Source organism: Micromys minutus, assembly GCF_963924665.1.
Source record: "Micromys minutus genome assembly, chromosome: 13".
Classification (NCBI taxonomy): domain Eukaryota; kingdom Metazoa; phylum Chordata; class Mammalia; order Rodentia; family Muridae; genus Micromys; species Micromys minutus.
Window position 1 is genome coordinate 26,677,747 of NC_137982.1, and position 24,988 is coordinate 26,702,734.

The following is a 24,988-nucleotide window of genomic DNA, read 5'->3' on the forward strand; positions in this document are numbered from 1 at the left end:
TTTGTTGTTGTTTTTGAGATGCAATCTCAGTATGTAGCCCAGGCAAGCTTTGAACTTTGATACTTCTGCCTCTGCTGTGTTTGCCACTGTGCCTGGCTGTGCCTTATGTTTCCCGAGGATATATTTTGTTGTTTTCTGGGTAAAATCTGTGAGTGATCTTAGTTTCAGACTTAACCTCTACGCAGACATTGCAATTTAAAGCCAGTGCCTTTTGTAGTTGAAGGTTCCCTTTTTCCAGCAGAGAAACCTCTGCTGCCCCACCCAAATAAAGTTGGTGTCACTTTTCATAATCGTAAATCTTTGCAGATATTTTTGGCACTGAGTATATTTACTTACAAAGAGGATCATACAAATTCTGGGATTGTTGCACTAAGGATTTAGGAGTCAATAGCATAAGGAAAAAAGACCAGTGTCTAAAATCATTAATAATGGTCACTATATGCACTGAGTTGTGCATGAAACTCAAGCAGGAAGTGTAGCTGAATTTAATAACAGCATATATCTAAGTTAAGTCATAATTCAGTGTTTTACCATAGGTCACCTGATTAAATCTTCATTGTTCTTAAGGTTGAGTCACCTTATTTTTAGTATTTCTTTTTTGGCTTTTTTTCCTTCCCTCTGTTAATTCTTAAAATAGTAAAAAGCATTACTATTGACTCTAAAGAATGAACTTTCTGTTACATGGAACCCCCCTTACTTCAGATCTTTTCTGTTGGTTAATTTTTTAAAAACATAAGAAATTTGGCATCTGGATGTGATGCCCTAATTGTTGTACATATTTAAACAATAAATCTAGAGCTGACTAGATTTCCCAGTGAATGCAGTTTTTTTACACCAATTCTGGTTATGGCTTGGAGTTCCATTCTTGACCTACATGATGGAAAGATAGTGGTCCTTTGACCTCTGTATGTACTTGGTGCACTTACAAATACAATGCAATTTAAAATTTTAAAAGACTTATTTTCTATGCGTGAGTGTTTTGTCTGCTTGTATCAATGTGTACCATGTGCTTGACTGCCTGTGACAGAAGGCGGCACCTAAACCCTCGGAACCAGTTATATACAACTATGAGCTACCTTGTGGGTTCTGGCAATCAGACCCAGGTCTTCTTAAAGAACAGCGAGAGCTATTAATTGCTGAGCTGTCTTAATCTCTTTGTTAAAAATATGGTATAAAGTGTATAATTTTTCATGTTTGTGAATATAGTTCATTTCATGTTCAAAGTGAGTTTATTACTAAAAATGCCATTCTGTTTCAGCAAGTTAAACTACTGAGTATTCCAGGATCTTATGTTGCATTTCAAATAATGGTGATGAGTCCAATTAATAGGACTAAGACAGTTTCCAAATAGAATTTAAATCTAAAAACTGAAAGCACAGTTGTTGAATGACATTGTTCTTGGGCTCTTAGTATAACTTAAAGGTAGCCAGGAACTCAAATGTTTAAGGGTCAGTAGAATGTCAAGAATTTAAAATCTTAATTGGATGCTAAACATAGTGCTTATACCTGTAATTTCAACACTTGGGAGGCTGAGTCATATGTCATGTCTGTGCTGGCGTTAACCTGGTCTAAGAATAAGAACCTGTTTAAAATCCAATAATTGGGAGTGGAGAGGATAAGGTCTTAAAATACATTAAGTTAATATTCTGCAAATAATAGCTGGAGCGTTTAGATACAGATATAAAAATTAGTATTTATTCTGAAGTCATTGGAAATACCATTACTGGCCATGCTTCCAGACTTGACCGATGTTAAAGATTCAGGTTTCGTTTGGTTATTTGTAGTTGATTTCACAAGGCAGTATGTCAGGTCCACAGGCTGTAGAATAATTGTGGGTATTATTGGGGTGACCCTTGCCTGGGTTAGAAGCTTATTTTCTTGGGGTTTTTTTTTTTTGTTGTTGTTGTTTTGTTTTTTTTAATTTCTTTTTTGTTTTTGTTTTTTACAACTTTATGTAAAAATAAAAAACCAGAGATACATGTACAGATTATTAAAGGCATTTTAGCATAAATATATATGAATATATTTTTGTCATTACTTGATTTTTTTAAAAGGTTTGATAGTATGCATTGAAATCTTACTATTTACAAAGATCATAAAGTATATGTAAAACAAGACATAGCATGGAAATAGTCAAAGTTTATTTGGTGTGTAACGATTAACATAATGATTTTTAACTATCAAAAATTGCCACAAGGCTATCTACTTGGCTCTTGAGTTATTAATGATTTAAGGTCTAGGTGTACCCAACTCTGAGAGCGTGCTATACACTTCTTATTTATTTTTTTTCTAAGAAGGACTGGCCTTTTTTCTTTTTCATATGGTCTGTGAGTTTTTTTTTGGATGTTCAGAGCTTTCTAGGGTTAGTATCCAATTATCAGTGACTGCATATTGTGTCTGTTCTTTTGTGACTGGGTTATCTTACTCAGGATGATATTCTCTAGATACATCCATTTTCCTGGGAATTTCATAAAGTCATTGTTTCTAATAGCTGAGTAGTAAGTACTCCAACTGTAAATATCCCACAATTTCTGTATCTATTTCTCTCTCGAAGAACATCTGGGTTCTTTCCAGCTTCTGGCTATTATAAATAGGGCTGCTATGAACATGGTGGAGCATCTTCGGGGTATATGCCCAGAAGTGGAATAACTGGGTCTTCAGGTAGGATTATGTCCAATTTTTTGAGGAACCGGCAGACTGATTTCCAGCGTGGTTGTACCAGTTTACAACCCCACCAGTAGTGGAGGAGTGTTCCTCTTTCTCCGAATCCTCACCAGCATGTGCTGTCATCTGAGTTTTTGATCTTAGCCATTCTGATTAGAGTGAACTGGAATCTCAGGGTTGTTTTGATTTGCATTTTCCCCGATGACTAGGGATATTGAACATTGAAGCCTATGTTTTTGTTTTTTAACTAAAACTCTAGCTCAGGCTGGCCTGGCCTGGAACTCAGTCTCAAACCCTCTTGCCTCCCAATTGTTTTTTTAGTATTTAATAGGCACCCTAATTTTGTGGTGTCTGATAACTTAGTTAATGGTTATGTCTGTGTTGTGCTTGGCTTTATATATTGCTCTTTAGTAGTATCCATTAAAGTCCATGTCCTTCAAGTTTAAGATCTGTAGTTCTTTTTAAAAGTGCTCTTACTAGCTATGGGATTTCACTGAGTTCTTAGAGTAGATGGTAAATGTTATAATTCTGTCTCATCTCTTATGTATGAAAAGACATGGCCTGATCTAAGATGTGAAAAAGAACGACCTCATGTGTAACTTGTCTGCTTCCGTTCGAGCAGAGACAATGCTGTCTTTGCTGATTTGCAATTGGGTATAGAACTAACACTAAACACATACGCTTATTAGCACACTGGAAGTGATAGAGCAAGGGGGTGGGTGACAAGAAAACTCCAGCTGGCATCAAAATTAGGACAATCCTCCAGCCTCAATGAAAAACAAATTTGTTGTAGTTTTTTGTTGTAGACCTGCTTCCTTTATAGATTAGGTTGGCCTGCTCCTTGCAGAGTTTGCCTCCAACTTCCTTGTGTAGGCATCAACAATGTGTACCACCATTTGACACCCACTTAGCCACAATTTTTATGAAAAAACTTTGGAAGGACAAGCAGTCCTGTAGTTTAAAAATAGTGGTTGTTTCGGAATGCCCCTTTTTATGTCATGCATAGCACAGTACTCTTTCCAAATTAATATGATTGATTATTTTGAAATATATAGTCAGGGTGTGGTAAGCACCTCGTCTACTTCTAGCCTCGTGGGGTAGAAATAGAAGCACGAGTTCAATTCTGGGAGAACTATTTTGTACACAGTTTAATAAGAAACGTCTATAGCATTTTAGTTTTTATAGGATAAGAATTTCCTAAGAAACTGGAATTGCATATAGAAACCGTTGTAGGATAACTTAGTCATTACAGCGAGCTATGCCTTACCTCCCGTGTTTTTGTGTATAAGTGTGTTCCTCCTTTGCCTGTGTTGATGTGTATGCACCATGTCCATGATATGCCCAGAGGTCAGAGTAGAGGCCACATCTTTTTGAACTGAGTTACTAAGTTGTGGTGCTAAGACTTAAACCTGGGTCCTTGAGTAGAGCACCCACTCACTCCTCTTACTGTGTCATCTTTTCAACCCCACTTTCTCCTGTTTCAAACCATTGGAAAGAATTTTTGTAACTATTTTGAAGCAGATGAAGAAATAGTTCTATATTCCTAGTGTTCAGAATCAGTTGTATTGTGGCAGTCAGGCTGTGTTTGGCTTCATTCCTGTTTTTGTAACAGTTAAGTAATCTGAAATTAGCTTATAGTTCTTAAGCATTTGAGTTTGTCAGTCCTTGTTAACCGGGATGATTTCATTTGTGTTTGGTATGTGGTCAGTTTAGTTACTGCTAGACTGGTATGAATTTTGCAATTAGCCATGAAAGTTTGCCTGTATAAAATAATCCTAGTTGTGATTGCTTTCCTGGTGTTCCAGTAAACATATAGTGTGAAACAACTACTTATTTTGGGTGAATTAGTTGTTTTCAGTTCTTTTAAACACTGTTCTGCCAATAGCATTAACAAAATTTAGACCTGTTGTTTGCTGTCCTTGGAAAGTTTATTTTTTCCTCAGTATATTTGATGGGATTTTCTAATTTTAAATTAAGATTTAACAGAATTATCTTAATTCCATTAACAACACTAGTAGCTGAAAAATAAGGGCATCACTCTAAGGCGTTGTGTTAAATTAACAGTCTTAGGAGCAGGCAGTCCTACTCTGTTTTAGTGGCACATGATGAAAATTGTTGCTTCATAGTAAAGTTTCTCATGAGTAATTAGGGAGTTGGCTGTAGTAGTTTGCCTTGAGACTGATTTTAAATATACTTTTATTTAAAATAAAAGTATAAAACCAATTTCTGGTGTTAGTTTTTGTTTCTTGATTTTGATACTTGGTTTGTATTATTGAGACTTGAATCGAGTAAGGATAATACCAGTATTTACAAGCATATGGCATGCCAACAAAAATTAACCCTCCCACCCCTCATTTCCCTGGGTTCTGTAAAGTTTCTTCTAGTTTGTTTCCTAGGTTTCTAAATTTCAAGTCATTAAATGAGGGAAAGTGTTAACACTGCATTTATGTTCCAGTTTTTGTTGGCACAAAACTAGGATCATTTAAACTGTTGTCATTTGTAAATCGGTGACCTCTATTTAGAAAAATATCAGTTTGGTCTGTAGGCAAGTCTGGGGGGGGTGCATTTTCGTGGTCAATGATTGAGGTGGGAGAGACCAGCCTACTGTGGATGGTGCCACCCTTAGACAGGTAGTCCAAATTATATGAAAGACAGACAGGCTGCTCAAACCAAAGTAGAGTTTTCACCATCAGTCCCTCCTCCATTCCTGTCTCCAAGTTCTGCTCTGTTTGAATTCCTGCCCTGATTTTCCTCAGTGATGGACTGTGATCAATATTAGTTGGGTTTCTATTACTGTGACAAACTTCTATAACCAAGGCAACTTATAAAGGTTCAATTGAAGCTTGCAATTATCGAGGGATTGGTGTTCGTGGTTGGTGGTGAACTTGTTGGGAGGCAGGCATAGTACTGGAGCAGCAGCTGAGAACTTAAATCCTGATCAATCCAAACATCGCTGGGGACAGAGAAGCTTTTTGAAAAACCTTAAAACTTTCCCAGAGCCATACCTCCAATAAAACACTTCTAATCCTTATCATCTAACAGAATATTCAAATACCCACAAGCTTTATGGGAAACCTCTTATTCAGATCATCACTGCATGCAAGGTGACTAAATCACAATGTCTACCTCCACCCCCCAAAAAAGCCAGGGGTTATGGCCCAACTTTAATCCCAACACTTGGGAGGGAGGGGCATCTCTTTTAAGTTTGAGGACAGGTAGAGCTACACAGAAACCTTGTACCAAATTTAAAAATCTTACTAATACAGAAATTGGTAACAGAAGCTTGGGATATTGCTGTGACTTGGACATGTTTTCCTATAGGATAGATTGGGAAGTTTTGAATGGCAAAGATAATGAATATTGAAGATATGGAATGCTCATAGAAGTGTAGATAATTGAGCCTTTTTTTGTGAGGTTTCAGAAGGAATATTCATTTGAGTGGTGTTTTAGATTAAGAATTTGGCTTCTGGTCAGCTAAGACCAAAGAATGCTTTGTAACCCCAGAGATCAGCACCATTGATTTTTTTGAGAATTGAGGCTGGCTAGCTGGAGTTGAGACCTCAGTGAAGAGAAGGCCAGCAGCATTAAGGTGAAATCTGGTATTTCCTTGTGTTCAGAAACCAGTTGTGGTCCTGAGGCCACCAAGGACTCCCCTAAAACCATCAGCTGAGTAAGTCTCCCACACAGAACTAGTTTTGAGTGCACTGTGACACTTGTAAATCCAATGGAAAGGCCAGAGCTGTAGTGGGTGTGAAGTGGAGCCGGTCGGAGATTACAAAACAAGCATCTTGTACAGCAAGTGGCAGAGCTGAAGAAGTGGGACTTCCTAAGTCCTTTGAGTCAGAGGACGGTGGGTCCTAGACTGTAGACACTGAGCTATTTGAAGTACAGTTGGTATTTTAGTTTTCCTTTGTTTGGAATTGTGCCATGATTCTGTCCTCTTTGAATAAGAATTTAACTCTTTCTTCTCCCCAGGTACCCATAGTTTTTTCATCTTTATGTTGCCTTTAAAGATAGGTTAGACTTATTGAAGAGTTGACTGTAAAGTTATACTTTTTTATTAAAATTGATTTGGGTACAATGAAGGGTTTTAGTTAAAAGGTGATGATTTTGTATGTCAGATTAACAAAGGGTCAATTGAGCTGGTTAGTTTTTCTTAGCTTGATACAAATGAGCCATTTGGGAAGAGGGAAAGTCAACTGAAAAATGCCTGTCAGAATGGCCTATAGAGAAGTTTGAATTCTTTATTTTTTTATAGAAATGTGAGCATACTATTAATCTCTATAGACCACCAGAAGAGGGCATCAGATCTTGTTATAGATGGTTATGAGCCACCATGTGATTGCTGGGAATTGACCTCTGGAAGAGCAGTCAGTGCTTTTAACCACTGATCCATCTTCCCAGCCCAGGTTATTTTCTTGATTGATGATTGGTATGGAAAGGATCAGCCCAGATGCTCGTCAGGTGTATAATAAGAGAGCCGGCCAAACAAGCCAAGTAAGAAACATTCCACCATAGACTTGAACTTCTTGCTGAGGTCATGGCAGTGATCACAGTAGAAACTCTTAACAATCTTTAACAGCACTGAGCAACTAACTCTATTTGGAGTCTGTTTCAAAGATGGCAGCTCGGGTGCTTTCACGGATTGAAGACAAGGTTCTGGGGCTCTTTCCTATGGCAGAGCAGGGTTTGAGGGGAGGGGCTTACAGAGTTATTCAAATCTTTCTTTAGCATCTCTTCTTGTGTGTCTTTTTTTGCCCACATTTACTTCCCTAGAAAGGACAGCAGACCTATTTTGCTAATCTCATCTAAACATGAATGGGGGCTGAGTTTTAATTTTTTTCCTTTTCATTACAATAAAGGTGAAATAAATAACTGGTCATGAGTCCCTTTGTAGCTTGGTAGTCACACTTGTGAAGATTTCTCAGGATGCTCCCTGTATACTAATAGAAATAGGCCCCAAGGTGGGAGATGGGAGTCCGCTCCTAGGTTGTGGTTGATGTTAGGAGTCCTTTGTGGGATTTACAATGAAATCTCACTAGCTAGATTTACTTGAAGTTATGGGAAGAGTGAACTGATTGGCTGGGAAGTAACCAGCAAGATCAAATAGAAGAGAGGTCTCTACTTCTGTATATACATTACAAATTTTTAAGGCTTTAAGAGAAATCTAGAATTAAGAGAGTTCTTTATATATTAGCAGCTGATAAATATGGCTAAGACATACAAAACTTAGCTCATTGTACTCAGTGTACAGCAGATGTTTTAGGAATTGCCAGAAATTTAATGGTAGATGCATATTGCATTTTTCCAGAATGTGCTCACTACAAGTAGCCAGTGAGTGAGTACAAGTGTACCTAAGTGTGAGTGAGTCAGTGAGTTTATTAGAGCACTGGGGAGGGATTACCAGGAGTCTAGGGGAGTCCCATTAAGGTACAGTACCATCCAGCCCATATGACAACCTCATGGGAATTACATTAGGGCTTGCTTTCAGTTAACCCTCCTCTTACCATATACGTTTATTGTCCCAATTGTTTTGCAACTCTGGCTATCCCAGGAGGGTTCTATGACATTTTCCTTCCTCATTCTCCAGAATGCTTCTGTTGCCATAGATGCTGTGTTTTTCTCAGGGCTTTCTGGCCTATGGTGATCTCAATTAAGATGTTATCATGGTTGACCTAGAGGAACACTGTACAATGTGACTGATGCTTACTTTAACTTGGATTTTCACCAAGTAGAGATGAAGCTTGGAGACTAAGGTGAAAGAGAATCATTGGAAGATTCAGGCATTGCTAGGGTTTGGGTCTAGAATGCTTTCTAAGGTTTACTAGGGCTTGGTCTTTCTGGTGCTTTTGTTGGATGATCGGGCTGGAGGCTTAGGTCATTGCAACCATGTCCATAAAGGACTGTGGTACCCTGGTCTTTTCCGTTTCCAACTGTGATGGTTTGTGTATTCTCAGCCCAGGGAGTGGCACTATTAGGTGTAGCCCTGTTGGAGGAGGTGTGTCACTGTGGGAGTGGGCTTTAAGACTCTCATTCTAGCATCAGTCTTCTGCTAGTAGCCTTCAGATGTAGAACTCTCAGCTCCTCCTACACCATGCCAGCCTGAATGCAGATAATGGACTGAACTTCCGAACCTGTAAGGCAGCCCCAAATAACTGTTCTTATAAGACTTGCCTTGGTCATGGTGTCTATTCACAGCAGCAAAACCCTAACTAAGACACCAACTATCTGACAAAATAGCCTCCTTTGTTATGTGCTCTTATGATGGTTCTGCTTTGCCATAAGGTAATGGGACTTGTCAGTGACTACTCAGAACAGATGAAGGGGTAGACTCCTGTGCTAATGCACCTTTATAATACTCTTTTTTGGGGGGGTGAGGACTAAAACTTGTGCAATAAACATAGGCCTTTGTGCTGGTTAGGGTGGGGGTTTTTGTTGTTCTTTTGGCTTTTTGATTCAGTAGGTTAAGAGTCTGGGAAGAGGAATTGCCCGTAGAACAATTTGTGGGACAATTCATGTTTGAGTGGGAGGATCTAGCTTAATATGGATATTGAGATTCTTCTATGGCCTCTGCCCTGCTCTGGATTCTCAATGACATGGAGATGTAAGATAAATAACCTCCTCTCCCGCCCCTAGTATTTATAAATTCCTTAGCCTTTAGTTGGGGGAGAACATAGGGAAGGTTCCCATGCAAGGCCTTACTTGCTGCTGGTAATTGTTTCTCTACTCTTCTGTGTCTTGTGTTCATTTTGGCTTTATAGTCACTGAGATTGGAATCCATTGTGTTTTCTTACTGGACTAGTTGGACTGAAATCGCCACAAAACTGTTGAGTTTGTAAGTATTAAGTTACTTTAGGGCTTTTATTGTAAAATGGAAAAATCAACATAGGTATAGTATGCCTTTTCTTGGAACTGTGAGGACCCCAACTTTCTTATTAATAGGACATTGATTATGTAGTTTAATACCTGGCATACAGGTGTTTCCCAGTTATAAATGGGTGATTTTTGCTAGAGTACTTAACCCCTGAAGTCTGAGTCATGTGTTAAGAAACTTAAGGAAAAGGAGGACACCTGCCTAGCATACCAAGACCCTTGGTTTGATCTCCAACATTGATTGCCCAAAGCAAGAAGAAAAAAAAAAAAAAAAAAAAACTGCTCCAGATAGCAGTATTCTTGTAGTTTTCATGTTCTGGGGACAGTCTTAGATCTTTCAGAAGATTTCATAGTTTGTAAACAAATGGTCAGGCATTCATTGCTCCTTATCTAGAAGGAAAGTAGAAACCTCCTGTCCCTTCACACCAAGTTTTTGCCTATATTGTCAGCCCATTGCATTCAGGTGGCAGGGATCTCTCAAGATTGCTTCCCACAGGTCTCTCCAAGCTCGTAAGGAACATTTGCTGAACTAAATATGAATTAATGCCAACCTAAAAAGTTGGAATTGCTTTGATTTTCTAATCAAGAGACACTGGTTAGCTAAAAGAATTACAAAACAAAATATATGTAAAATAGATCATTTTAAGAATCTCTGCTCTTCATTCTTATCAGTACATTATAAAAATGTAGGTAATTTAATGGGAGAGTTGGGTTAAATTTTATTCATGCACATAGGTGTTTTGCCTGTGTATATGTGATCTTTGGGTCTCCAGTTACAAATGGTTGTGAGCTGCCATGACCATGCTGGGAATCACACAGAGAGCACCAACTCACTGTTCTAGCTCCAAATTTAGGTTAAAGTTTTAAACTCACTTTATTTCACTACTATAGATTTTATTAGTTTCTCCACAGTTTATGTTGACTGTCATTCAGATAGCTTACAGAAATGAAATAACATAAGCATTAGCACTTAGTAAACAAGAGAAAGGTAGTTCTCTCTTCTGTTTTTATGTTCAGAATATTGTTTTTATAATTGGTAAGGACTGATTTGGTTACATGGTATTACAGAAGCCTTTAAAATTTATTTTGTGAATTTTGATTTACTTTTAAACCGAGAGTTCATGATGTAAAAGCTTGTTTTGGAAATAAGCTTTTACATGTTTATTGTCTCTAGTTTCATGTGCAAATCCAGGAAAAATAAATGAAGCTGTAAGTTTAGTTTAAGAACAAATGAATTAATGTTGGGTTTCATGGAGAATAAACATGGTTTCTATAGAAGAGAGGATAACACATGAAATGATACAGGTGAAACAAGAGAGCTTGAGAGTCATGAGAATACTGAAGTCACCACTGAAATATTGCCTGCAGACCGATGGGGATCTTGAAGCACTTAAATAGCTTCCACGTAGTTGGCAGGGAGCATGCCGGTCCTGCCAGTCCTCTGCACAGTGCCGTACATCCAGCCTTCATCAATTGCCTGCGCATTCACTATAGCATCTCCATCTTTAAAGGACACTTCATCCGCATCAGCAGCCATATAGTCATATATGGCACGGAAGATTTTCTATTCATGGGGATGAAAACATATGTTGGTAAAAGTGTATGACATTTTTATAAATTCAGGCCACAAAGGACAACGTGCAGCTACCACCAAAACAAAACACAAAAAATATTTGCAAGCCATTTGTTTGTAAGTTTATACCTGGAATGCATGAAGGCCTCCAACTCATCACCTAAAGTTTTTAGGATGCTAAGGCTATGAATAAAGACATCCCCACAGGAGTTAGCTATTTTTCCTGCTGGAGAGAGGACTTTGTTAAGAGCACTTCCTGTTCTTTTGGAGGATCTGGGTTCATTTCCTAGTGGTTCATAACTAACTCCAGTTCGAGGGGATCCAGTGTCCTTTTTTTGACCTATACTCATGTGCACATAATTGCAAGAAGAGCACTCATACACAAAATATTTAAAATTAATAAGCAAAGGGAAAGAGGCTCTCTGTAGGGAGCAGGGAAGCCCTACTTGAGTCAGATCCTGAGAGATGTATGTTATTGACATAGCTTGGTCATGCCAACAACTCCAAGGCAAAGCCATTCCCCTTATAGGCCTGGCTGAGATTGGTAAAGTGTCTTCCTACCAATGATTATTATGAACAACTATAACCTATTGACCCATCAAACCAGCTTTTCAGAAAATACCAGAAGCAATATATTGGACTGAAGGGAATAAGCATAACTAAAGATATAGGAATAAAAAAGTGAACAGTAACAGAAATGTGAAGTAGAGCTAAGACCACAGACAGCAAGTAACTCCACTCCAACAAGTTGCTAGTAATCCTCTAATCAATAAATGGGGGTTAGCTAGAAGGATTAAGAGACAAAATACATATTTCTACTCTCTACAAGAAACTTGACTAAATAGGTACCACCTAAGAGTGACAGGATAGAAGAGGGTTTTTCAAGTACATGAGACTAGGATACAAGCAACTAACTATCCAACAAAACAGAATTCAGGGGAACAATTAACCAAGACATTATTTCTAAACATACACACTGAATTCTAGCACAGCCAATTTAGTAAAAAGTGTACTTCTAGAATTAAAGACTGTTGGGATTCTGTAAACCCCACCCCTCAGTTACCTGGTAATAGCCAGGTATGCTTCCCCCTCCCCCCAGTGACCTGACACTATAAAAGGGGCTGCTTGCTCCTTCCTCTCTTGCCTCCTGGCTCTCATGTCTCTCTAGGCCTCTTGTAGCCTTGCTCTCCCATCCCTACCCTACCTCTTCCCCTTCCCCCAACCCCTCCAAGTGCTCATGGCCTGCCTCTACTACCCTCTTAACTCTCCCATGACCTGAATAAACTATTCTGTACTATACCGTTGTGTGGCTGATCCCTCGGGGAAGGGATTCCCAACATGGGCCCCTCAGAGGCATCTCCCTTACCCCCAGGCTTTGCTGCACCTCCATGGGCCACATGCCCCCCACCCTCTTCATCCTTCTCCCTAACAAAGACATTAAAACTCTCAACTCAGTAATAATAGATGATATAACTAACCTACTTTATCCAAGAGACAGGCTATCTGGACAAAAACCAGAGTCTGAATTGAAGGACACACATCAAATAGGCCTATTTCAACTGATACACATTCTGCTCAGCAGCCCATAGACCACATAAGTAAAACTAGAATACAAGTAAGCAAATGATGATATGATGCAATAATAAGCCAAATCCAATAAACAGGATGAAAACAAAATTCAAAGCAGTAATTAATGGGAGAGAAGCACAGAAAATAAAGTCTAAGGGATGATTCTTGAGATAAACCCAACAGACTTTTTGCCCAACTTACCAAGAGAAAGAGATGACTTCTAGAAATGATCAATGCTTTAAGTAAAGTACCAGGATACAATCAACTCAGAAAACTCAGTAGCCAACAATAGCAAGTATGTTGAGAAAGATCATAAAAGCATTTCTATTCACAATTAAGGAGGTAAAAATCCTCTACTGTGAAAACTGAAGGCACTAAAAAGATATACAGCTTAGTGAAACGAAGTATCAAACAACGAGTCCCTATAACTTCAGCCATCAGATATTTGACCAAAGTATCAAAAAACACTCACTGAAGAAAACAGCATTTTCAATCAATGGTGCTGGGAAAACTGAATGACCACATCTAAAAGAATGAGATTAGACTTGTCTCATGCTGCACATAAGTAAACGCCATATGGATCAAAGACCTTAATATGAAACCTGAAGTATTGAAACTGCCAGAAGAAAAGTAGGCAGTACTCTTCAAGGAAGACCTAGGAAAAGACTCTTCTTAGTGAGATCCATTTGCCTAGGAATAACGGCCAACAATTGAAGAGGGGAATCTCATAAAACTAGGAAAACTTTCTGTGCAGTAAATGAAATGTCCAAGTGTAGAGGAAGCCCACAGAGTAGGAGAGAATTTTAGCCAGCTATACTTATGATAGAAGATTGATGTCCAGAATACATAAAAAACTCAAAAACCAATTAAAGCCAACAATATAATTTTAAAAATGTGACTGTGGCTCTGAACAGAAACATCAAGGAGAAATACAAATGGCTAGGAAATATCTCAAAGTATTCAACATCCTTAGCAATTAGGAAAGTGTAAATTAAAACCACTTAGAGGTTTCATTGTATACCAATCAGAATGGCTAACATCAAGAGGACAATTAGCAAATGCTTGTGAAGGTGTGAGAAAAGAGGAACCCTCATTGTTGGTGGCACTGCAAATGATGCAGCCACTCTTGAAAGCCATGTGGAGAATCCTCTAAATAGATATAAAGCACAGCTACTATGTGAATCACCTATTCCACTCCTTGGCATGTGCCCACAGTATCTGATGCATGCCCACCCATGTGCCCGGCTGCTCTACTCAACAGTCGCTAGGACCTGTGAAGACTTAAAGCCATTCAACTGCTGAAAAGATACAGAAATGCACACACACACACACACACACATACATACACACACACTCACACACACACACACACACACACACACACACACACACACACGAGAGAGAATACAATTCAACTCAGAAAATGTGCAGGTAAATGGTTGGACTACACATTATCCTAGATCCTAGCTCCAAGTATGTGTGTGTATATGTGTGAATATGCTGGAGTAACTGCAGAAACCAGGGAAGTGAAGAGGGAAAAGGGTTGGGGGGTGGAGAACAGAGCACAGGTGCTGTGAATGTGGAAATCAAGGCGAGGGGCTTTAGCTGGGGAGAGAGGACGAGGGATAAAAAGACTGAGAATGTTTGAAAAAGCCATGTTTTTATTACCTAAAATTACATATATAAATTTGTATAATATAAAACTTACGTATATTTCTTTGTTGGTGTAACTTCACTGGAATGGCAGTGCTATACCTGAGAGTCAGACTGTTTAAAAAACCTCCAGAACTAGAAATAAAAAACCTCCTTTGGACTTATCAGTAGAGACCCCAAAAACCTTATGCGCTATCACTGTTCCCTTTATTGCTTCCAAGTAGGGTTAAGTTTCTATTGCTGAAGACACCACCCACTTCAGGTACAGGGCATAGTGGAACTCCAGCTGGATCTGACCTCAAAGTCTCTTCCTAGCTCTCATAATATCTGAAAGTACGATACAGGCTTATAAATCACAATGACCAGCACAGCAAGATATCCCTAAAAGGCAACAAAAATGGCATTTATATTTTAGCCATAACCAACATCTATTTAACTAACTTAAGGCCTGATCAATGGAGAGTAATCAGACCTAGCAATCTACCCAGTGGAACCTAGTACTGCCACTTTCCTGATCCAGTAAAATATCTAACTGCATTCTAAAATTTATTTCCTATATATGAGCACACTGTAGCTGTCTTCAGACACACCAGAAGAGGGCATTGGATCCCACTGTTGTGAGCCACCATGTGGTTGCTGGAAATTGAACTTCAAGAGCAGTCAGTGCTTTTAACTGCTGAGCCATCTCTCCAGTCCCTCTAACTGCATTCTAAATATTTACCTTTATACCTGCAGATGAGTATAGCTCTTATCCCCCAACAAAGAAGCAATAGGACCAGGTGACTACAGACAAGATTGTGCCTAATATATAGGATAGGGAAGCTGTATCCATGGAATCTCAGCATATGGCTAAACAAGACCTGAACAATGACAACAATTGGTAGAAATCTAGGCTGTCCCCCTAGATGAAGAGCTATAGGTAATTGATGAGAGAGGAGAATTAGTCTGAAATGAGCCCCTTAATTGGCTATCTAATACCAAGTAGTCAGCCATATACATGCATATATACACATACATACCTAGCAGGCTATATACTTAATCTGTATCTATACATGTTATAATTTGAATTAAAAAAAAACAGTACAGATCTCATAATTTGTACCATTCCTGTTGTTTACTTACTCCAGCAGTGGATGGGTGTGATGGGATAGAAGACAGCGTTGTCTGCTGGGTGGCCACTGAAGATGACCGTTGCTGAGGGAGCTCGGTGGTTTTCACGTGCTTGTAAGCTGCAAAGAAAGAAAGAAACGGGTTGGAAAGGCATGTGCTAGACAGCTCATCTGCGCTTACCAGCCAAGCAATGTCTTTTTCTTAGTGACTCCTGTGGAGAGAGAAGCTAGTGAAATTATAAAGGTCATTAAACATGCAACTCCACAATTCTAGCTTTTTCCTCAAGAAAGTAGTAATTTTTAAATTTTAAACATTGCTTAGAACAATCAGCGAGCTGACCTCATGAAATTCACTTAATTGTTGTGTTTGTTTGAGACAGTCTCTGCATAGCACAGACTGGCCTCAGATTTGCAGTCCTCTTGTGGGAGCCTCCCAGATGTTGGGATTACAGATGTGTATGACCACACCCATCAGGGAAAGTCTTATACCTGTTGAGGTTGCAGAGAAGAAGGCACCTCCATCACTGTATGTGGAAAGGCGCTGGTCCGCAGCTTCTGAGTGCTCAGACTTCTCCTCGCCCCCACTGATACTTAGTGCACTGGCAGATCTCGACTGGTCCCGGCTCCGGCGTTGGGCTTGGACTGGGAGACACAAAGGTAAGATTTCTATGAGAGTAATGCCTCCATTGCGGTTTTCTTGTTTGTTTTTACCAAGCATAGTTCTAAGTATTTTCCTATGGCTGGCATACAATTCCTCTGGTGTATAGTTGTTCTTTATGGGAGAGAATTTAAATGGATAAAGATGGCCTAAGTGGTCCAAGGAGATGTCAGATTCAAGTTACTTGTCTTTAACTACGGGCCTTCCCACTACGGTACCCCTTTCCTGGCTCACTTCACGGATAGAGAGAGCAGCCATAGTCACGCTTCGTTTTTGGTTTTTCCAGAAAGGCCTCCCTCATTTCCAGATGGATGGAGGTTTCTTTCCCATGTTCCACGATCTTGTGAGCACAACCTTAAAATTGTGCATGTCCAGGTTACGTGAACCAGGAGTTACTACTGGTCTCTATTCACAGACTACAGACTAAACCTTAAAGAACAGCACAGCTTTCTTTCCTTTAAAAAGAACAGCACAGCATGATACTTTACTTAAAAAAAAAAAAAAGTCTCACCATATAGCCCTGGCTGGCCTAAAACTCAATGTGTAGAACAGCTAAAGTCGAACTCAAAGAGATCTGTTTGCCTCTGCCTCTTGAATACTGGGGTTAAAGGAGTATACAACAATGTCTGGCCCATTAATTTATTTTCTACATGAGCAGACAGTATGAATATCCCCTAACACAAATAGTTCAAACATTTCTGATGAACATGTATGTTCTCTTTCCTTTGCCCATGTATTTTTTTCTCTAACAAAGATGGTACTGGCTGGCTTTGTGTGTCAACTTGACATAAGCTGGAGTTATCACAGAGAAAGGAGTCTCAGTTGAGGAAATGCCTCCATGAGATCCAGCTGTAAGGCATTTTCTCAGCTAGTGATCAAGAGGGGAGGGCCCAGCTCATTGTGGGTGGTGCCATCCCTGGGCTGGTAGACCTGGGTTCTATAAGAAAGCAGGCTGAGCAAGCCAGAAGAAGCAAGCCAGTAAGTAACATCCCTCCATGGCCTCTGCATCAGCTCCTGCTTCCTGACCTGCTTGAGTTCCAGTCCTGACTTCCTTTGGTGATAAACAGGGATATGGAAATGTAAGCTGAATAAACCCTTTCCTCCCCAACTTGCTTCTTGGTCATGATCTTTTGTGCAGGAATAGAAACCCTGACTAAGACAAAGACTAACTTTTCTCGTTAGAAGAATATAGAGATAACAGAATCTGAAAGAGACATGAAAAGAACAGTTTGTCAAAATCTTTTCCTAAACCAAGCATGCTTAGTTTGACCCACCAGCCAGTGAGCAAGCTCAGAAGATGAACTTCCTGGAGGGAAAGAACATTCATTGACTCTAGTCCACTAGACAGTAGTGGGTGTACATACCATTAATCATGTGCAAACTTCGGGATTGGATGTTGTCTTCTGCTGGATCATAGTCAAAAACTGAACCAGGGTTAGTACGCCAGACACGCAGACCTGAAAGGAAAGCCAGTGTTCAGAACAAATGTTCTAGCATTTGCCTGCATCTTTAGAACCAAACAAGTGTCAGCAACCACAGGAGGGCTGGGCTACTACTTAGCTTAGGTTCTGGTCTTCTCAGAACAAAGGTGGCAGAAGATACTTCTCAGACCTCAGCTTTGCAAACTGGCTAAGGGGGTTTTTGTTCTCAGATTTGGGTCCTTTGTCTTCCACTTGGTATTGATTCTATCGCCTTGTCTCCACTTACCTGTAATGGTATCTTGATCCTGGTCATTCCGCTTTTGTTCCATTTCCACCACTTTTCTCTGAATACCTCTGTAGTTAATGTCACTGAAGTCCTGTGTGTTTTTCTTTACTCGTTCGGTGATAGGGTCTGTCACGACCGGTGTGAAGCACCCTTTGTGTTTTTCAAAGTCTTCATGATATTTCACCTGAAATAAGAGTTTGCTTCATGAAAATATGGTAGCGTGACCACCTACGTTTGAATGTATCTCAGCAGGCTAGCCAGCCAATCAAAGAATTGTGTGGCTGGTGAAATGGCTCAAGGGTTAAGAGCACTTGTCCTCTCACAGAGGATCTGTGTTCAGTTCCCAGTTCAGGAGGTAGTTTATGAACATATGTAACTAGTTCTAGGAGATTTGATACCCTTCTTCTGGACTCTGCAGGAATTGCACACACATCGTACACATGGACATGTACACTTGGGTACACAAATTAATACATATTTAAACAAGAATTCCTGACTTACTGTTGAGATGTGCCGTTGGGTTTCCCTAACCCTTCTCATCTCTGGTGTATCCAGCACATAGGCAGCTTTACCTTGTATTTGTTTCCGGAAGCTGTCAGAGTAAAGAACCTATGGAGGAGAGACAAGCATGAGTGCGGGGCATGGCCTTGTTCTCATTCTTAAACTCAGACTTTAACAGATTCAAATGGAAGAAGCTGCTTAGGTTAATTTAATTCAAAAGACAATAGCCAGATATTTGGACCAAGTGTTCCAGCTCAGCACAAGGAACTGGGAAGACTTGCATCAGAAGACACAAGACTTGTTTTGACTTTGGAAATGAAAGTGCTTCATTTTCAAAGACAAAGGGGCATGATAGAAGTCTGAAAGAGGAAGAAAGTGCCCTCTTGAATTTACTAGGCATTGCGATACAGCACCAGAATACTTGATGTCATTTTTACACTAAATCTGATACTGACCATTTTTCCTAGGTAATGTCCAGATTATGTAAACCAATATGCCAAACCCAAAAATCAGAGTCTTCCAGATACAAGAATATCAAAGACAGTAATTTCAGAGTATTACCTATTTCATAAAGTACCTTAGAAATAACAGTGGTAGGTAGATGATGTTAGGGGTCAATTTGTTATAGCTGGTTATGAAAAACTACCTTAGAGTCAAATGTAAGAGGAAGAAAACCATAGACAATCATTATATGTTTAGTATAATTTGGAGTGGAAAAAGCACAGCTGTGTTAATTTTAGTGTACATTTTCAGTGAAAGAAGTGCACATTTTTATGATGTTAAAAAAAATCTTCCAAGATGTTACATTATCCAGTGTTTTAAAATTTTAGTGTGTTTTTCAGTTGAGGGAGAAAGGCATGTTTTCATGATGTTAAAATGTTAATTCCAAAACCTTCCATTGTTCTATTTAATTGGGAAATACCGAGCTAATGTTTTCTTGGTTGCGTTTGGCTCTCTCCATGTCTGGAGTAACAGGTGTTGGTGTTGCTTTTCTCATGCTCTCTTTGTACAGTACCTAGGGAGCCAAGAGAGTATCCCGACATCAGAAAGCAAAGGAAAAAAACAGTTCTGAGACATCATCATTTAGCTATTGTTATGGTCCAATCATGTCACACAGTATAAGAAACACTTCAGGAGGAAAAAGCCACAAAATTATTACAGTAGAAAGCAAGAGATAAGACTTGAACTCAGTGTGAACTAGCAAGGGGTGGGGGGTTGATTTTAAGTGGCCAAGGAAGAATTTGAAAAGGTATCAAAGAGTCTTGGAAACACGGTGAGAAGAATTAGTGGTGTGGCCATAATGATCAGGCTTGTTAGAATTTTAATGTTTTATTCTTTGCTCTCAAATACCGAGCTAAAGTTTTCTTGATTGCGTTTGACTCTTTCCATCTCAGGAGTGAAGGGTGTGGGGGTTGCTTTCCCCAGGTTCTCTTTGTACAGTACCTGTTAGAAACAAAGGTCACTCACGAGGAGGCAATATTCATTATTAAATACAAATACAGTTGCGGGGAGGGAAATGTTAGGTGTAACTATACTAGTGGAAACAGTTCTCAAGGGAAAAAAAGCCAGATTAGTTAATGGCAATGATGAATATTGTATGATGTTTAGAGGAGATAAAAGCACACCTGGCATTTTATTTGGTTTTACCCTAGGGTGGGATTAAGAGCAGGCCAAACTGCACAAGTTACTTGTAAAATTAGAAGCACTTTCACTTCTCAAGACAATACCGAGCTAATGTTCTCTTGATTGCGTTTGACTCTCTGCATCTCTGGAGTGACAGGGGTTGGGGTAGCTTTCCCCACATTTTCTTTGTACAAAACCTAAACAAGTCCAGTGCATCAGAAAATCCAAAAGGAGACACAACAAAAAAGAGTTACAATTACCAAAAGAAGAAATGGATTAGTACATTAACTTTTGATGAGGCTCTGGGCACCAAGTCATTTAGGCACTAAGGTTAGACACAGTAGTCTATGTTTTCAAAGGAGAAGTTGACCGTAGTTAGAGCAAGACACACTTTAGTACAACCTTAACCCCTGCCCCCCAAGATCAAGATTCCAAGTGAGAACTGTGAGGTTCCAGAAAGGAGGAAGCCCTACCAGGATTTTCCCACTATTATGTGATTATCAGCCCCTGACACATCAACTCATTGGGAGCTACCATGTGGGTTTGTATTTTGAAGTTGCCCCAACACAACAACTCTTTAATGAGTACCTTTGCAGCACAGGCCCTAATAGGGAGTATAATTGTAGACTCCCAGGCAAGTGTTTCTCTCACTCTTTTATCTTTGTGTTCTTCTTACTTTATTCACTAAATATGTCAAACTTACCATCCATGAGAAACGTTTTCAGCAGTTACATTACTAGCATGGAAAAGCAATAGACCTGTGTCATAATAAACCCTCGACCTCAATGTCTTCCTCAGTGTCCTTCTAGGTGACCTTGGAGATTTGGAAAATGTCCCAAAGGAGTTCTAAGTCCTTGAATATCGGTCAGTGTCAGCTGAGAACTTAACTGGAAATGCCTGCTCTCTGCTCCATACTGCAGCTACTGACAAAGCAGGGAACGTGGGGCAGACCCAGACTCCCGCTTTAACCAGCATTCAGGAGAAACCTTCAGGCAGTATAAATGCTGAGCTGTACTTTCACTAAAAGTACAGCTGTACTGAAAGCTAAAGTCCCCACATCCCCTAGTCACTGAAAGATTAATACCAGAGAGCACAAGCTTGAAGGAAAAAGATTGTCATAGTTAGCACCTAGATTCATAGTAGAGACAACAAAACCAAAACTAAGACAAAAAGTCTTGACACTTTCCTTTGTCAGTGTCATATTCAATTGTGAAAGCACCACCGTATCAAGTTGACATTATTATCTATGGATGAGGATCAGGAGCTACTTTCCCAAGGTCTCTTTGCCCATGTCTGCCATGGCAGGACTGGGGATCTAGTTTGGTGTAAGAGCACGTCTTAGCCTGTGCAAAGCCTTGCAGACTGATTATACGTACAACAAAAGAGCCAAATCTGGTAGGGTGAGTCAGGATCACCAAAGACTTCAACATCCAAGAAAGAGCCATTATACCTCCAATTTCACCCATCAAGGTCCCTATGTCTCAATGTCCCAAGCACACAAAACAAAGAGACCTTGGGTACAGCAGAGAGTACCCAAGTATGTTGGGTAAAGGAGAGATGAGCAGAATAATATTTTGTAGGAAAATCTGTTACCTCGATATTAGAGTTTTAAAGGCAACAAAGCAATTCTGTTATGAAGTTAAGGCTGGGTAGGAACAAACAATAAATGTGGTCAAGAAATGGACAAAACTCAAGGTGCCTTTTAAACTAGGGTTAATAGGAATTATTTTAAGTCATTGAAGTAGCTTTACAATCACAAAAGATTTCCTTGTGAGAATACCGAGCTAATATTTTCTTGATTGTGTTTGACTCTCTCCATCTCTGGAGTGACAGGTAAAGGGGTTCCCTTGCCCATGTTTTCTTTGTAAAGCACCTATACGGTAAGAAAGTATCAGAGAGACAGTGGTAAGTGACACTTCATTTGCTGTGAAAATGTAAAGGTAAGGTCAACCTCTTTGGCATAAAATAATACAGGAGCCAGGAGTTATATACTCACAAGATGCCATGTGCTATCTAAGGAGGCTGTTACGGGGCTGGGAAGCTGTGAGCCACGGAAGCAAGGACCTAAAGTGCTAGCTAGGGAAGGCTATTAGATTCATTCACACTGTCGGGGTTTCCCCCCTCATTTTTTGTGAGCATGGTACCTCCTAAGCAATAACCAATAAGCGATGGTTAGAACTTGGTTTTGTCATCTACAAACTAAAATAGTTAACTCCTTTTAAAAACATGTTTAAAAGCATCAGGTGAAATTTAAAATAAATCAAAACATAAAACAAGAAAGAATATCCTTTAAGAAAGAGCCGTTAGAAGCAAAGGGAGGGAGGAGGGCTTAATAACGAGGTTCTGCAGTTAAATGGCGTCTGACCCCCCCCTTTCCTTCCAAAATACCGAGCTAAGGTTTTCTTGATTGAGTTTTACTCTCTGCATCTCTGGAGTGATGGGGATGGGGATCCCTGTCCCCAGGTTTTCTTTGTATAGCACCTGTATGGTAAGAAAGTATGCAGAACAAAAAGCTGTCAGTCACTTTTTCTCTCCTGGGGAGCTGCTGGCTGTGGGAGGGGAGGGAGGAAGAGGAGTTAGAGGTGTGGAAATACCAAAAGCTTCAACCTGTAAGACAGAAGGACGGCAGGGAGGAGCCACAGAGATGAAGACGTTAAAGAGGTTCTGTTATTTGGTTGTCTGAGCTCATTTCGGCAGCACAAACAGTAAAGAGCACTTTGGAAGGAGACATTAATCGTCATCATTATGAGGGCAACACAGAGACAGAAAACAAACCAAAAAAGTTATTTTCATAAATCATGGAGTGTTTTGAGTTTTATAAGTATTATCTATGGGACGATTCATCCGTACTTTTGTTGACTTTCCGAAGAAGTCAAAGTATTTACTTTTTAGTCTGGGTGAGCATATTGGGAACAACTACTTTTAAGGTCACTAGAGTAAGATCAGATGCTAGAAAAGAGACTTCAGAAGGACTATGTAAGTACCAGGAGAGGGGGAGGTTAGGACAGGAAATGAGCCGGTGATCAGATCTTCACGGAGCAGTGCTTTGAAGGTTTCCTGTTCACATTACATTCACCAAAGCAAGGTAAACACAGATGCTTAATCACCAAAGCTGTTATTTTTTTTTTAAGCTGGAATACTTTTAATGATCATGTTAATGTTTAACTGAGGTAAGGGAACTGAACCATAGGCAATGGTAGCATTAGTCGGATACAAAACAGGTCATGTTTTAAAAACTGGGACGAGTTAAAAGGGTTTTTGTTTGTTTGTTTTTTAATTGTTTTAAGTACCGAACTAAAGTTTTCTTGATTGTGTTTGACTCGCTCCATCTCTGGAGTGATGGGGATCGGAGTCCCTTTCCCAAGGTTCTCTCTATACAATACCTGTATGACACAAGAAAGCATTGGAGGAGAATACAAGCGGTTAGAGTAGCCCTTTGGCCTGTGAGAGACAGACATCAGCAGGAAAGACCACGCCCACTACCCTGCATGGCTGGGTGATAAATCATTGCTCATCTTTCTACTCTAACCTAAGATTTAAGGGACAAATACAGTTATACAAGATTGTAGACATGCTCAGTATGCAAAAGAGATGACTTTTATCAAGTCAGCAAACAGTCCCTTTTTCTACATAAAATATTTGTCTTAGAGCATAACAGGCATTTATAAGTACAGACTGAATCTGTTTTCTATGGCACTTTGGTCTTTGTTAAGGCTACTGAAGTCATCAAATCTAAAAGTCTACCTTTAATATACAGTCTTGCCTATAGTATGTAAAAGGCCTGTGCACCACTGGACAATGTTGTCTATCTAACATAACCTCTGTAAATAATACAAATCATACTTTAACAAAGAAAAAGTTGTCCAGGGCCATTATAATAGTTTCAAATAAATTTACAAGAATACGCTGTAATACAAAAATGACTAGAGTATAATTTAGAAAAGCAATACCTCTCTCCAAAAAAGGAATAATGAACTCATAGAAAAAATAGTAAGCACCCCAAAAGACATTTTAACATACAGTGAAAACTCATGAGATTGACACATTATTATCGAGCAGTAATTAGGAACAAAACACAAAGTAGACTTGAAAGGAGTTACTGTTCTACTCTGCAAAAAAGCCAACTGTTAGGGAATATTCAACCAATTGAAACATATTTCAGGTCAACCCTCCTCTCCAAAAGTGCATCCAATTAACTTTCTAGAAGATATATGAATCTCCATTTCAAGCCTAGAAGTTTCTTATATGGAAGGATAACAATTTATTATGGTAGGTTTTTTTTCTTTTTCTTTTTTTTAGGAATATCAGTTAATAAAAGAAGACAATGATATAAATGCATGTTATGATTTAATTAACATGTTTAAAAGACAAAGAAACATGCCTATGGTCCTAGGAATAGGAAGGCTGAGGCAGGAGGGTGGGACATTTAAAACCACCCTGGACTACACAGTACGATCCTGTTTATAAAACAAAATCAGAAACCATGGATTTCTGGTCATGAAATGGCTTCTTTAGAACAACTAATCAAAGTAAGGCTTTTGGTTCCAAACCTGAGTCCTTCACTTTCCATGCAGGTGGGACTTGTAAAGTCACCCACCATTTTCCCAAGCCAGGGGAGCTGTTCCCACACACAGCCTCGGCTTGGTATCTGTTGCACTAACCAAGAAACATCAGGCTGGGAGATTTCTAAGTAAATACAAGCTCTTAGTTTTGGGTCATTTGGAAGTCATTTAATTTCAAAAGGACCAAGGCAGACAATGTTGAAAAGGAGAGGAACCAATTCAAAGTGTTAAAGGGAGGGGCCTACGTGGTAGAACACTTGCCTAACGCATGCAAGGCCACCAGTCTAATTCCCAACACCACAGACACAAAGTTAATAAAGACATACCTACAAATCTAACATGAAAAGGGTTTAGGGGGTATTTCAGAAAGTACAAAGCATTGAGACTAAGTGGTAAGTAATATAGCCAGGCAGAAAGATTCAGTTGGTGAGGTTTTTTTTTTTTTTTTTTTTGTGTGGGTTTCTCTCCCCCAAGAATTTGTTAAATTATTATAAAG

General features: G+C 39.4%; 1 protein-coding gene across 22 annotated transcripts in view; it reads right to left on the bottom strand.

The window, feature by feature from the left end:
• Positions 1 to 10,392: 10,392 nt before the first annotated feature.
• The window catches only part of NEB (nebulin), a 189,221-nt gene continuing 174,625 nt past the window's right edge, over positions 10,393 to 24,988 (bottom strand). For 6 of the 22 annotated variants that reach the window (XM_080927589.1, XM_080927588.1, XM_080927586.1 and 3 more), the window contains 12 exons: positions 23,221 to 23,313; positions 22,319 to 22,411; positions 21,711 to 21,803; positions 20,035 to 20,127; positions 19,658 to 19,750; positions 19,230 to 19,322; positions 18,308 to 18,415; positions 17,807 to 17,990; positions 17,464 to 17,556; positions 15,931 to 16,083; positions 15,455 to 15,561; positions 10,393 to 11,101 (listed from right to left, as the gene is read on the bottom strand). In XM_080927589.1, the coding sequence (XP_080783715.1) occupies positions 10,928 to 11,101; positions 15,455 to 15,561; positions 15,931 to 16,083; positions 17,464 to 17,556; positions 17,807 to 17,990; positions 18,308 to 18,415; positions 19,230 to 19,322; positions 19,658 to 19,750; positions 20,035 to 20,127; positions 21,711 to 21,803; positions 22,319 to 22,411; positions 23,221 to 23,313 (1,377 nt within the window). In that variant the 3' untranslated portion in view covers positions 10,393 to 10,927. The remainder of the gene's footprint in view (positions 11,102 to 15,454; positions 15,562 to 15,930; positions 16,084 to 17,463; positions 17,557 to 17,806; positions 17,991 to 18,307; positions 18,416 to 19,229; positions 19,323 to 19,657; positions 19,751 to 20,034; positions 20,128 to 21,710; positions 21,804 to 22,318; positions 22,412 to 23,220; positions 23,314 to 24,988) is intronic. The other 16 variants (XM_080927575.1, XM_080927573.1, XM_080927571.1 and 13 more) reach the window with 7 other exon arrangements.